Source organism: Pristis pectinata, chromosome 25 (assembly GCF_009764475.1).
Source record: "Pristis pectinata isolate sPriPec2 chromosome 25, sPriPec2.1.pri, whole genome shotgun sequence".
NCBI lineage: Eukaryota > Metazoa > Chordata > Chondrichthyes > Rhinopristiformes > Pristidae > Pristis > Pristis pectinata.
The window spans coordinates 10,799,031-10,814,541 of NC_067429.1; the positions used below are offsets into that span (position 1 = coordinate 10,799,031).

Here is a 15,511-nt window from a genome sequence, read left to right on the forward strand (position 1 = left end):
GGATTCCTGCCAGCGGGCGGAGAATTGGACGAGAGACATCAGGTTGAGACCCGAGTCTCAGAGCTCACGTAGGAAGAATGATCTTGAGCAGGTAAGAAATAAGAGCAGGGTTTGCCCATTCAGCCTGTGAGTCAGTGAAGGTGTGCTGTGCGGTTGCATGGTGGGGCCACATTGGGTTTATGGGTGGGGGGTGGCAGCTGGAGGTTGGGGACAGGGGGCGAGGTCAAGGGCAGAGGGGGTAATATTTTGGTGGGAGGAGCAGAGGATAGGAGGTAGGAATGGAGTGGGGCCCTTGTCTGGAACAGTACTATGGCTGTGCTGGGTGAGTCATGATCAAGTTTGGGCAATTAGCAGCAATTCTTCCCATCCACTGCAGTGGGAACATTGCTGTGGGAATGATGTTCCTTGAGGCATGGCAGGAAAAGTGTCCAATCGACTTTCCGGGGTGATGTGAAAGGACTTGGCGAAGTGGGGGAGGTCATAGGCTCGGCTGTGGGAATAGAGCCAACAGTTGGTAGATCAGGGTCAGTGGGTTATGGCAGGGGTGAGAATCCATGGCATTGAAGATTGAGCAATCAGAACCATGGAGAGTTGGGGGATTTGTTTGCACTGTGGAGCTCAGGATCCTCACTGACATTGATGTTCATTGCAATGAATGTAAAACAGATAAGAGCCGCTGATAGAGTGAAACACTGCTGACCACTTGATAGGATGAATGAGATTCCTACTAAATACCAGTGACCTGAATGCTGACAGGAACTAATGTCTGGGTTGTAACTAAATATCCCTTGCTGCAATTATAGAGGATCTTGGTGAGACCACACTTGGTGTAATGTAGGCAAGGTCTCCTTCCTAAAAACATAAATACCCGCTATAGAGTGAGGTCAGCAAAGATTCACCCGGCTGGTTCTTGAGATTGCAGGTCTGTCATATGAGGAGAGATTGGTTAGACGAGGGCTTTACCTGGAGCTTAGAAGAATGAGAGGTGACCTCAGTGAAATGTATAAGGTTCTTGGTATTGGTTTATTATTTTCACATAGAACATAGAACAGTACAGCATAGAACAGGCCCTTCGGCCCACAACGTTGTGCCGACATAGCTATTCCCTCCTATCTACAGAATGCCCGTATCCCTCTATTTTCCTCTCATTCATGTGGCCATCCAAGCCCCTCTTAAAAGCCCCCAATGAATTTGCCTCCACCACCCTATCAGGTAACACATTCCGGGCATTCATCACTCTCTCGGTTAAAAAAACATACCCCTCGCGTCTGTTCTGAACCTACCCCCTCTCACCTTAAATGCATGCCCTCTGGTATTGGAAATCCATGGTGAGATAGAGTGAAATGTACCAAGATAGAGTGAAAAGCTTTTTGTTTGCATTCCATTCAGAAGTACATCGAGGTAGTAAAAAGAAATAGAATGCAGAAAATAGTGTTACAGTTACAGAGAAAGTGCAGTGCAGTTAAACACATAAAATGCAAGGGCCACCACAAGGTAGATTGGGAGATCAAGAGTTCATCTTTTAGCGTATGAAAGGTCCGTAACAGTGGGATTGAAGCCGTCCTTGAGCCTGGTGGTACGTGGTCTCAAGCTTTTGTACCTTCTGCCTGATGGGAGGAGGGAAGAAGAGAGCAGAGAGAGGGAGCATGTTCATTCCTAATGAGAAGTCTAGAACTAAGATAAGACAAGATCTCTTTATTAGTCACATGCACATCGAAACACACAGTGAAATGCATCTTTTGCTTAGAGTGTTCTGGGGGCAGCTCACAAGTGTCGCCACGCTTCCGGCGCCAACATAGAATGCCTACAACTTCCTCACCTGTATATCTTTTGGATTGTGGGAGGAAACCAGAGAACCCGAAGGAAACACATGCAGACATGGGGAGAACATACAAACTCCTTACAGACAGAGGCCAGAATTGAACCTGGGTCGCTGGTGCTGTAATAGCATTACGCTAACCGCTACACTACCGTGCCCGCCCTCGTAAACTGGAGGTCATAGTGCCAAAGTAAGGATGGACTATTTAGAACTGAAAGAGCTTCAGTCACTAATTTCATTCAAAATGGATTCATAGATTTCTGGATATTAACAGAATTAAGGGAGATGGGGATAGAGCAGGAAAATCGGCCACGAAGGAGGGGGGCTGAGGGGTGGAATCCCCACTTTTTCCCCTTTATTTCTTATGATTACCAGATTGCATTCCACGTATTGTGTGGAGGCATTGACCACGCATAGATGTGGCTGTGTCACTGACAGCGTGGGCACTGGGACACATTAGCCTCCAAAGCAACTGCGTGTTGTAGTGCCTGCTATTTTACTACAAAGGCACAGAACAGGATAGAGCATCGCTTGGCCCAAGTACAGGTCACTCCCCACTGGACCGGGCAGGCCAAGAAATTGCTTCAAAACAAAACTAATGTTGACATGTGGCATTTTAAGCATCTGTTTGGTTAAGTGTTAATTTTATTATGCACCAATATCCTTGGGCTTGTCGTATGAAACCACATCCTCCCTGTAAACAGTGTGCTAGTACACAGTGTAACTGCAAGCAGTGCTAATCTGCAGTAGACATGTATTGCACCAATACACATCCATACATGTTGTTCCATTAGCAAATACAAAGGTATAAACAGGCCCAAGGTAGGTGTGACCTTCCAACACTGATCCATTGTCAGTGTTAGACCATAAGACAAAGGAGCAGAAGTCGGCCATTCGGCCCATCGAGTCTGCTCCGCCATTCTATCATGAGCTGATCCATTCTCCCATTTAGCCCCACTCCCCCGCCTTCTCACCATAACCTTTGATGCCCTGGCTACTCAGATACCTATCAGTCTCTGCCTTAAATACACCCAGTGACTTTACCTCCACAGCTGCCCGTGGCAATGAATTCCACAGATAAAGTGTTTCAAGGGAGGAAGAAATAATCATTTTATTTAATAGGTGGCAAGGTCAGCATTTACTGCCCATCCCTACTTGCCCTTGGGTGAGCCACCTCCTTCAACTGGTGCAGCCCTGTAGTCCTGCAGTGCTGTTGGGGAGGGTGTCTCTGGATGCAGATCCAACGACAGTGAGGTACCAGTGATCCCCAGTCACGATGGTAGCTGCAGGAGGGAAATCAAGTGGCTTTTGCTTTGCAACCAGATATTAGTGCAAATGAGAATGTTTTGTAAAGTTGTCCTCCTCCCACAGATGTGTCTGAGGACATGACCTCGAACTCCAGTCTGGCACCATCTCCCTGCCCCTCGGATATTCCCGGCACCTTCAGACCTTGCCAGAGCAAAACCAAGCAGATGATTCAGCTGGCGTTGATTGACGAGGGGCTGCGGGTGGCTCAGCAACACGCCTCACCCAGTACGGAGGAGGGCGAGAGGATCAGCCCTAGGATCAAGCAGGAGGCCTTCTCCGGTGAGTGAACATTGTCGTGCTCCAGGTCTTACAGAGTGATTTGCTGCATCCCACCTCAATCCACGTCGTCTGCTGGGAGGTACTATAGGGAGTAAGCCCTGAGGTACATGCATTACCTCCTGACATAACAATATTGTCACCAATGTTACACAACTTCTAACATGTTAGAACACAGAACAGTACAGCACAGGAACAGGCCCTTCAGTCCACGATGTCTGTGCTTAACACAATGCCAAAGTAAACTAAATCTCTTCTGCCTGTACATAATCCACATCCCCCGCCATTCCCTGAATATCCATGTATCTATCTAACAGCCTCTTAAACACCACTATCATATCTGCCTCCACCACTTCCCTGGCAGCCCGTTCCAGGCACCCACCACTCTCTGTGTAAAAAAAACTTGCCCTGCACATCTCCTTTAAACTTTCCCCCTCTCACCTTAAATGCCTGTCCTCTAGTATTTGACATTTCTACCCTGGGAAAAAGATTCTACACTGTCCACACCTGTCATAATTTTAGAAACTTCTATCAGGTCTCCCCTCAGCCTCTGACGCTCCAGAGAAAACAACCCAAGTTTGTCCAACCTCTCCTTATAGCTCATACCCTCTAATCCAGGCAGCATCCTGGTAAACCTCTTTTGCACCCTCTCCAAAGCCTCCACATCCTTCTTGTAATGGGGTGACCAGAACTGCACACAATACTCCAAGTGCGGCCTAACCAATGATTTTCATAGCTGCAACACGACTTTCTTATTCTTATAACTGGTGCCCCAACCAATGAAGACAATCATCCCAAATGCCTTCTTTTACCACCTTATCTACTTACGTGGCCACTTTCAGTGAGCTATGGACTCGGAGACCTAGTTCTCTTCACCAGCAGCCATCCAGGGACCGAGTGTCAGCTCGTACATCTGTACTCCCTGCCGGTACACTCCCTCCAACACCAACCCTCCCACTGTACAGCAGCTATCACTAGATAGAGACAGGGGTATGGGCAAGGCTGGTGCTTATTGCCCACTCCTAGTTCTTAATGTCCCAAGTGGCTTGGGTAGACACTATCAGAGTCACATGTAAACCAGACCAAGGAAGAGAGATGTATTTCTGCCCCAGAGGATTAGGTGTTTTCTTTATATAATTTTGGGTAATTTGGTGGTCACCATTACTTACACAACCTACTTATTCCAGAATTATATTATTCTTTGCAGTGGGATTTAAGATTAAGATCTTTATTAGTCACATGTACATCGAAACACACAGTGAAATGCATCTTTTGCGTAGAGTGTTCTGGGAGCAGCCCGCAAGTGTCACCACGCTTCTGGCGCCAACATAGCATGCCCACAACTTCCTAACCCATATGTCTTTGGAACGTGGGAGGAAACCAGAGCACCCGGAGGAAACCCACACAGACACGGGGATAATGTACAAACTCCTTACAGACAGCGGCTGGAATTGAACCTGGGCTGCTGGCCCTGTAACAGTGTTACGCTAACCGCTACACTATCAATAGAAGTCTGTGAGTCACTCATCCAGAAACATAATCCACTAGACTATTTTACCCTAAATATTTTCTTTAATCTGTCACTAATCACTGATCTATACTGCTTCCCCTTCACAAGTTTCCTTTGACCATGTCAGTGGGTTCCATAGTGTAGTGGTTTGCTTTCTGGATATTACAAAACACTCAGTCTGCATTTTCATTTATTGTTTATATTTTACTAAACGCCATCTGAAGCAATGGAATCACAAAACATAACACAGGATGTTATCAGTAGAACAAATGCTGTTTTGTAACTTGGATTGTATTTTCATGATTGACGTGATATTAATAAGTGAAAGTTTAAACCCAAGAGAAATGGAGGAAGTGGGTTTAATTTTTCATTTATTAATATCACGTCAATCATGAAAATACAATCCAAGCTACAAAACACTGGTGCGAATTATGCACTGGATTTTACAGTATTTACTACCAAAGGTTGACTCCAGGAAGGAGTAAGTTGTAGAGGGAATGGGTGCAACACCCAAGTAAACTTTCCGAATGCCTCTATTATACTCTAACTAGTCCTTTTTCTCTCTCACTGCAGAGGATGAAGAAAATTACAAAGAGGAGTCTGACATTACATCAAACCGCAATTCATGAACCTTTCACATAGTAACTAGACATTTTTAAAAATGTAATGAATTAGGTTTCTTTTTTAATTCATTCAGGTACAAAAGTATTTATTCATTTTTTTCTAATTAAAAAAATCATGTTTTTTTTTACTTGCTTGTTTAACTTTGAAGAGCTTGGAGTATTTCGAAGTTATTTCTGTACATACTGACGTTTGCTAAACCAGCATCCGAACAGTCAGTGACATTTCCTTCTATTTTTACACAAAACTTCAGGAATTAGTGTTTTGCCTTTTTAGTTTTTCTCTCTGTACATGTATGTCATACTGTGATTGTCCAGTTTCCGACAGCAATAACACAATAAATATTTACTGCTTTGTGACACTCGGTGCTTAAGGTGGGTCATGTCTTCTGTTTTCCACAGTCCCTCTCCTGTCTTGACTCACTAAGTCTGTGTTTAGAACATAGAACAGTACAGCACAATACAGGTCCTACAGTGCCAACCTTTAAACCTCGCCTAAGACTATCTAATTCCTTCCTCCCACATATCCCTCTATTTTAAATTCCTCCATATGCTTATCTAGCAATCTCTTGAATTTGACCAATGTACCTGCCTCCACCACCGCCCCAGGCAGCGCATTCCATGCCCCAACCACTCTCTGGGTAAAAAACCTTCCTCTGATATCTCCCTTGAACTTCCCACCCATTACTTTAAAGCCATGCCCTCTTGTATTGAGCATTGGTTTACCTCCAGAAGCTGTGATTAAAGGTACAATATCAGTGCTACGTGAGCCAGTGTTGGCCTTCGAGGACAGCCCAGCTCTTCTTAACACAACATCTATGCACAAGCAGGAACAGAAACTGCTGGAAAAGCTCCCCAGGTCTGTCAGCTGCTGTGGAAAGAGAGACTGTCAGTGTTGCGGGTCTCTGACCCTTTATCAGAAAGGCTTTTGGAGATCAGTTGGCTGGGAGAACTCTGGACTGGTACAAGACTGAATTAGAGTGAACTCTGATCTCTGTCTACAGAATGTGAACTCAGGGATGAGTGGATACCAGACTGGTCTACTCAGGATCCCTTTAAGAGTCACAACTCACACTTGGGTAAACTCTTTGTAATTAGAAGATAATATGGTGATGTTGGAAGTTGGAGAATCCGTGGCTGTGGTGGATTGTTGACTTGTTGATCTCTGCAGCACCCCCGGGCAGAGAGTGAAGGCCATTTCGCAGGGGATAGGATATCGATCATCAAATGGTCATTCCTTTGGCTCAAGCACTCCCTCTGGTGGCCAATCTTTATGTAAGGATTGGGACGGTTTATGTTGACTGAATGGGGATTTCAGGAAAAACATCTTTACCCAATCAGACAATGGTGGGAATAAGGATTGCTCCCACAGGGATTAGCTGGGGTGATTAACAAAGGCACTAGGTACATAATCACGCAAGAGACATAGGAGGAGAAAGATCCTGTTTAAAGGAGAATGGGAAGAGATTAAAAACACGATGATGCTGGAGGAACTCAGCAGGTCAGGCAGCATCCATGGAGAGAAGCAGGCGGTCGACAAAGAATAACGGTCCCGGGCACGAGAACTGTGGAAGAGAAAGAGAGAGGGCCAGAAGGTGTCGGCTCATGGCAGCGAGGGTAGAACAGAGGGCACGAGGGGGAACCAGAGAGAGCAGCGGTGAACATACTGGAGGCTTGCAGAGAGTTTTAACACCATTACTGATGAGTTTCTCCATGATCCTCAGGTTTCTTGTTCTCAGACCAAGGCAACATGTTCATTCCCACCAGTTAACTCATTATAGACCAGACTGAACTGCAAACCCATCAGGAAATACACCAGCCTATCCAAAGGGTGTTGCTCAAAAAATCAGTGAAGCTTCTTTAGCTTGTTTGGGCAAGTGGCCTTTTGTGAAGGCAGAGTCCTGGATCATGCTGGGATAATCAGTGAGGGAGAGGCCCTGGCAGACGGGAAATCATGGAGATGGAACTAAGAGGAATATGAAACAGAACCGAGGGTCAGAAAGGGAGCTGAAGCTTCTATGTCATCAGGCTCACTCTGAATGATGTCAGTGCTACAAAAACACAGTGGTACATAGTCCTTCACTGGAAGAGCTGCCAGAGTTCTGGACTTTTGATCCAGAGACATGTGTTTGCATCCCAACTTTAAATTTAACTCATTAAATGAATTGTTATGGTAATGATGACCATGAAAGTCCTGGATAGTCATAAAAACATATCTGGTTCTCTAAATCCTTCAACGAAGGAGATTTAGTGCTTTCCCTTCCCCTGTGATCTTAAGTCTGTGACATTAGAGGACTTTGGATAGAACAAATTGCTTTTTAACTCCTTATTTAACACCATGATGTACACAAATATTGCACAGCCCGGGCTGTGTTTGATACCTGTGCTGGTGATTAGACCCTCACCCACTCAATCTTTCCATGTGGGTAGTGGGTGTGAGATAGCAACTGGTCGATCTCCTCACCTTCGCCTGACTCAGGAGAGAGTGATGCTCTCTCTGCTCGTGCTTTTATCTTGTTTGTCACACACTGGATGAAACTGCCCCTAACCTCCATATCCCAGGGGTCCCACAACACACATCTGATCGTATGTAGCCCACAGTCATACCCCTGCTTTGATCTTGATTATGTTCTTTAACAACTGTGAATGGTCTGATTTTGTTAGTCCTGTAATTATTTCTTGCAGAAGGTTGTTTTGAGGGGGAGATTAACAATACCTGGAAACATTAAACTTATTTGGCAGGTTTACCCAGTGTTTGTCCAGGTGTGGTTCGGTATCAGCCAGTTATTTTATCTTGACGCCCAGGATCTCAGTGGATGGTTGGACATTGTTGGGTTTTATTGCGATATTGGTGTGACTCACAGTCTCGATTTTGGAAGCTTTCATTAACCCTTGGTCCAGACTCCTACAAATCCTCTCTTTATAACACTTACTCCAGTAATAAAATGTTAAACTCTTTGGACTCAAATCCTCTTGTTCTGACCTCAAAAGTCTCACGGCTATCTCCAGACACCAGATTACATACATGTTCTGAGCATACACAGAAGATGTTTCCTTTTGGGGAGGATCTAGAACCAAGGGTCACTGCTTAAAAATAAGGAGTTAACTTTAAGGTAGAGATGAAATACCCAACCAACAACAACAACAACAAAGCAATGATGCAATGACTGAAACCCATCAAACTACCCAGATCCATGGTGAGATCTTCCCACCATGGTGTTCATGTTATTCCTTATGACATTGGAAGGAGGCTATTTGGCCCATCAAGTCTATGCGAATTAGCAGAGCAATCCCATCATTCCACTCCCCTACTTACTACCCTGTAACCTATTTTCTCACACATGCCAATTAGCATCTCCCGCTCCTCCCACCACACACCTATCTAGGGGCAAATTACCTACCAACTCGCTCATCTTTGGGATGTGGGGGGAAACCAGAGCTCCTGGGGGAAGCTCACGTGGTCACAGGGAGAACATACAAGCTCCATTAGACAGCACCAGAGGTCAGGATTGAACCCAGGTCACTGGAGCTGTGAGATGGTCACTGTGCCGCCCTAGAGCTCATCTGCTTCACTTCTAGTCAAAGAATGCTAACGCCTTTGTAACAAATCAGGCTTACTCAATAAAGGTTGACCAATTCCTGTCCCGGGTCTGAAGGTTTAGTCAAGGTATCTACAACTTAAAACCACCAAGTTTGTCTGCAACAATCAAGTTTGTTTAATCCTAGAAAGGTTCTGACACTACAAGCATTATATTTATGTATTCACACAGATTGGGCTACCTGGTGGCTTGTATGGTACCTGGTCCTGGAGAAGGTCCAGAGGAGGTTCACAAGAATGACCCCAGGAATGAAAGGCTTGATGTATGAGGAGCGTTTGATGGTCCTGGGCCTCTTCTCAATGGAGTTCAGAAGGATGAGGGGGGATCTCATTGAAGCTGACCAGATACTTAAAGGCCTGGATAGAGTGGACGTGGAGAGGATGTTTCCATTAGTAGGAGAGTCTAGGATCTGAGGGCACAGCCTCAGAATAGAGGGACGTCTCTTTAGAACTGAGATGAGGAGGAATTTCTTCAGCCAGAGGGTGGTGAATCTGTGGAATTTGTTGCCACAGAGGGCTGTGGAGGCCAAGTCATTGGGTGTACTTAGGGCAGAGATTGATCGGTTCTGGATTGGTAAGGGGGTTAAGGGTTACGGTTAGAAGGCAGGAGAATGGGGTTGAGAAAACAAAAGTCAGCCATGACTGAGCAGACTTGATGGGCCGAATGGCCCAATTCTGCTCCTTTACCTTATGGTCTTATTGTTAGAGAGTCAGTCAGAGGAGGTGATTAGTCCTCATGTTCTGGCTTCCATGTAGCTGATCAGACTTCATTACTGAGCTATCTGGCTATCCCCTTAGGAGTACCTGATCTTGTACTCCATTTTGGCCCTGCACCTTGCCTGACTAGTTGACCGTACTGCCCAGTCCTCAGAGATTGATTGGCTAACCATTGACGGATGTCAAGGTGTGTCACAGCTACTACGGCCAGTTGACTTTGCATCACTTTGAACATCTGCTTGTTATCTCTCAGCTTCAACTGTGCCCAGCAGCTAGTTGCTCTGTCTCACAGGAGAGTAAACATTATCTCGTCTCTGCACCTCAGGCCTCCAAGCAACCAGCCCCATGACACTATGACAATGGCAACTATTTCTTTATCAGCCCTTCACCCCCTGCCCCATGGACTCATGGGTTTCAGTATGCTTGCTTTCCCTCTTCTTGTTTCAATTCAGTTTTACATTATGAAACTCAAATAGACACGGGGACCTTAAGAACAGTAACACATGTAGCACCCCCATCTTCCCCCGAGATCTGACTGGTCTAACGAGAAACCTTACAACCTGTCCGGATTCATAAGGATTCATACTCACCAAATATCGATGCACCACAGAAAGCATCCTATCTGGACACATCACGGCTTGGTATGGCAACTGCTCTGCCCAGGACCGCAAGAAACTGCGGAGAACTGTGGACATGGCTCAGCACATCGCGGACACCAGCCCCCCCTCCATGGACTCTTGTCTATACTTCTCGCTGCCTCAATAAAGCAGTCAGCATAATCAAAGACCCCACCCACCCCCAGACATTCTCTCTTCTCCCCTCTGCCATCGGGTAGAAGATACAAAAGCCTGAAAGCATGTACCACCGGCCTCAAGGACAGCTTCAATCCCACTGTTATAAGACTATTGAATGGTTCCCTTGTACCATAAGATGGACTCTTGACCTCACAATCTACCTTGTTATGACCTTATACCTGTACCTCTGCATTCTGTATTGTTTTACCTTGTACTACCTCAATGCACTGTGTATGAATGGTATGCAAGACAAGTTTTTCACTGTAGCTCGGTACAAGTGACAATAATAAACTAATTCCAATTCCAAGGAAATTTCAGACCATACCGTGATTCAAGCTGGTGGTGTTGCATGTGGAATAAGTGGAAACAAATTTGGATGTAATTCTTAGGAATGTCCCTCAAATTGGGAAAGGAATTCTGGGGCAGACTGGGTGATTAACATCTCATTGACTTGCTCAATATGTGTTGGTGGACAAAGTCCACTAGACCCGCAGAAGGCAGGAAAGGCCTAACGAAGGCCCCCTGATTTTCCTAGGTCCTTCCATCTGCACATCCTTATCGGTGTTACTCTGTGTTGCACACTGTCTACCTTTCCTTCCCCTTCCACCCTATGGCATTTGGTTACCTTCCTTAGCTGTCCTTCAACAGTGTAATGGTCTTTGGGTCCGTATTGTTCCTGTACCTTCTAGCTATTTCAAATTTAACCATAGTATACAAGTGGCATAACAGGTAGACAGGGTGGTTGTTGTGTGAAATGGTTCTTTTCGGTCTTAAGGATCAAGGACTCTGGACATGAGCTTTTATATCAAAACTAGTTTAATCACAAAGGTAAACGCGGGGACAGAATGGATGGGAACAGACACACACTCACATACACGCAGGAGACCGCGAACATGCGGGGGCGGCATCACAACTAGGATAAGATACACACACACACACACACACACTGATACACAGAAGCACAATAACAATGTTCAACTTCAGGATATAATACTTCAATGCTTGACCCACACTAGCATTGGCTCTAAGACTGCCTGGAATTTGAGTGAAACGCTCCCAAACCACATGGTGATGCACTCTTACCAGTGATCTCTGCAGCGTTGTCTCACTACTCCTGGGGTCGTCAAAAGAGGAAGGGCTAGGGGACTGCAGCCCTTTTTGTGGTGCTAGGAGGCTGGGTGGAGCCTCACTGTTTAAACGATTTAAACGAGCCAATGGTCAAATAAGTTCAGAGACAAAAGGTACTCTCACACCTGAGGGGTGGGTGGAGCCGCACCTTGATCGACAGTCGTATCACTTCCGATCAGAGGAGCAATGCTGTCCTCTGGTCAGCGGGGGTCATTGTCATTACTGTCACGTGACAGCCATGTGCTGTCTCACTACAGTGGTGAAGAAGGCTTTTGGCACACTGGCCTTCATCAGTCAGGACATTGAGTATAGAAGTTGGGATGCTATCTTGCAGTTGTACTTGGAGCATTGTGTTCAGTTTCGGTCACCCTGCTATAGGAAAGATGCTGCTATGATGGAAAGAGTGCAGAAAAGGTTTACAGGAATGTTGTCAGGACTCGGGTCTAGGTTATAGGGAGGGGTTGGACAGGCTAGGACTTCATTCGTTGGAATGTAGGAAACTAAGGGAGGGTCTTATAGAGGTGTATAAAATCATGAGGGGCATAGATAGGGTGAATGCACACAGTCTTTTTCCCAGGGAAAGGGAATCAAGAACGAGAGGGCATAGGTTTAAGATGAGAGGGGAAAGATTGAAAGGAACCTTTTTCACAGAGAGGTGTGGTACATTTCTGGAATGAGCTGCCAGAGGAAGTGGTTGGGGCAGGTACATTAAAAACATTTAAAAGGCACTTTGACGGTTACATGGATAGGAAAGGTTTAGAGGGAGATGGGCCAAACTCAGGCAAATGGGACTAGCTTAGATGGTCAATTTGGTTGGCATGGATCAGTTGGGCTGAAGGGCCTGTTCCTGTGCGGTCTGACTCTATGTGGTCTGGAACGCCCACCCCCACCCCCGCCCCGCCCCATACTTCCTCCTGTATCTCTACTCCACTATAGAGATTACATTTTCACATTGTGTAATCATCTCCTGGTCTCTCTATTACCTTCTGTGGAGTTAAGAAGAGGTCCCCGTTTCCCTGTCTCATACTGATTTGGAAGGTGTCACCCAATAAGTAGATCTTGCTATGTATAAAGGAGCTTATTTTAGCCTCTCCCTAACAGCAATGTGAGTACACCCACAGCTCAAGGACTGCAGCAGTTCAAAAAGGAAACTCACCACCCCCATCTCAAGGGCAACTAGGGATGGGCAACTAACTGCTGGCTCAGCCTGTGAAGTCCACATCCCTTGAATGAATAATTAAAAAAAACTAACCTGTTCTCTCTCCAGAACTCTCTGAGTGACTGCAGTAGCCCTGTCCTGACTATAGTGACCCTATTGGACTGTAGCTTCTAACCTGATGGTGATGTCCTTGTCTGACTATAGCCCTTGTCTTGACTAGTTTTTTTATTTCAAAGATAAACTTTTCATTAAAAAAATCCAAGAAATTCAAAACAGTACGTGGCTCTCCTTACATTCATTCTGCTGTCACCTAACTCTAGGAAGGATATCAGTAAGATTGAAAGAGTGCAGAGAATGTTTACTAGAATGTTGCCGGGTCTTCAGGAGTTGAGTTACAGGGAAAGATTGAACAGGTTAGGACTTTATTCCTTGGAGCGTAGAAGAATGAGGGGAGATTTGATAGAGGTTTACAAAATTATGAGGTGTATAGACAGAGTCAATGTGAGTAGGCTCTTTCCACCTAGATTAGGAGAGATAAGTATGAGGGGACATGGCTTTAGGGTGAAAGGGGAAAGTTTTAGGGGGAACATTGGGGGGAACTTCTTCACTCAGAGTGGTGGGAGTGTGGAACGGGTTGCCATCTGATGTGGTAAATGTGGGCTGTCTCCTAAGTTTTAAGAAAAAATTGGATAGATACATGGATGGGAGAGGTCTGGAGGGTTATGGACTGGGTGCAGGTAAATGGGACTAGTGGAATAAAGTTTCTGCACAGACTAGAAGGGCCGAATGGCCTGTTTTCTGTGCTGTAATGTTCTATGGTTCTATCCAGTCTATACATTCACGTGTCGTCAGGTTAATACATTCTATGTACAAACCACCAATGTCACTCAGGTGGCCTCTTTGAACAATACACCCTTCAAGGACTGGAGACACAAGGGACTGCAGATACTGGAATCTGGAGCAAAACCAAACTGCTGGAGAACTCCACACATCGATCAGCATGGTCAACACTGTGGGTTGACACCCTGTGCAAGTCCTGATCCAGGGTCTCAGCCTGAAAAGTCGACTTTCCCTTTGCGTGCTGCTTGACCCGCTGAGTTCCTCCAGCAGTTTGTTTTTACCCTTCAAGTGTTTGCGGGGCTGTTCCACTGGACCCAGCCTCTTAGTGTCCAGTGGCGCCGGGGCCTTAGATTGTAATCCTTCCCCACAAAGCCTTTGCGTCGGTTGCACCAAACTTCTGTGCGTCCCTTAGCTCGTGTCCCTACAGTCTGGAAGGTGCCAGGTGGCAGCATTCCCTTACGGATATCGTATTGTACTGGAAGACCAATGGGTTTTGGACAGAGCAAAGTGTGTCTTTCACCAGGCTGACGATCTTCCAGCAGCACTTGATGTTTGTCTTGGTCTGTGTCTCAGGGAACAGCCTGTAGCTGCTTGGGGTGAACCTCAACAAGGACCCTTGCATCATCTTCCAGACCTTGGCAACTGCACAGTCCACAAAGAGGTGGGCAATCGTCTTGTGCTCACCGCAGCTGTGTGAGATTCCAACTGTACAGGAAGAATCTGACAGTGAGGGCCACTCTCACTGTCATCCAAGCGAGGTCTTGGTGCTTAGTGAGTTCTGCCTTTCTTGACTGTAGTAACCCTGGTCATGACTGTAGCCCCTGTAGTAACTCTGGCTGAGAGGTCCCACCTTTCAGGTAATATCTCATTGCCAAAACTTATTGAAACCTTTGATCTCACCATGTTTTCGTGCCCCAACTCCCCCCTGCCAGTGCAGACAGTCCCAGCTCTTTCACCCTTTCCTGCTAGAACACAGAACTGTACAGCACTGGAACAGGCCTTTCAGCCCACAGTGTCTGTGCCGAGCATGATGCCAATTTAAACTAATCCCTTCTGCCTGCTCATGATCTAAATCCTTATGATGCTGGAGGAACTCAGCAGGCCAGGCAACATCTGTGGAGAAAAGCAGGCGGTCAACGTTTCGGATCAGGACCTGACCCGAAACGTTGACTGCCTGCTTTTCTCCATGGATGCTGCCTGGCCTGCTGAGTTCCTCCAGCATCATTGTGTCTTTCATCTAGATTCCAGCACCTGTAGTCCTTTATTTCCCTGATCTAAATCCCTCCTTTCCCTGCATATTCATCTAAAAGCCTCTTGAACGCCACCGTGGTACCTGCTTCCACCACTACCCCTGGCAGTGTGTTCCAGCCACCTACCGCTCTTGCTCCACACATGCTGTTTAAACTTTACCCCTCTCACCTTAAAGCTATGCCCTCTAGTATTCAATATTGCTACTCTGGGAAAAAGATTCTGGCTGTCTACCCTATCTATGCCTCTCATAAGTTTATAAAAATCTATCAGGTCCCCCCTCAGCCTCCGATGCTCCAGAGAAAACAACCCAAGTTTGTCCAACCTCTCCTTATATCAACTACCCTCTAATCCAGGCAGCATCCTGGTGAACCTCTTCTGCACCCTCTCCAAAGCCTCCACATCCTTCCTGTAATTGGGCAAACAGAACTGCACACAATACTCCAAGTGCATCCTAACCAAAGTTTTATATAACAATCTGCTGGAGGGACTCA

General features: G+C 46.0%; 1 protein-coding gene across 2 annotated transcripts in view; it reads left to right on the forward strand.

The window, feature by feature from the left end:
* The window catches only part of LOC127582995 (NGFI-A-binding protein 1-like), a 48,384-nt gene extending 42,019 nt beyond the window's left edge, over positions 1–6,365 (forward strand). For both annotated transcript variants that reach the window (XM_052038671.1, XM_052038672.1), the window contains exons 7-8: positions 3,191–3,406; positions 5,487–6,365. In XM_052038671.1, coding sequence (XP_051894631.1) covers positions 3,191–3,406; positions 5,487–5,542 — 272 coding nt within the window. In that variant the 3' untranslated portion in view covers positions 5,543–6,365. The remainder of the gene's footprint in view (positions 1–3,190; positions 3,407–5,486) is intronic.
* Positions 6,366–15,511: the final 9,146 nt, after the last annotated feature.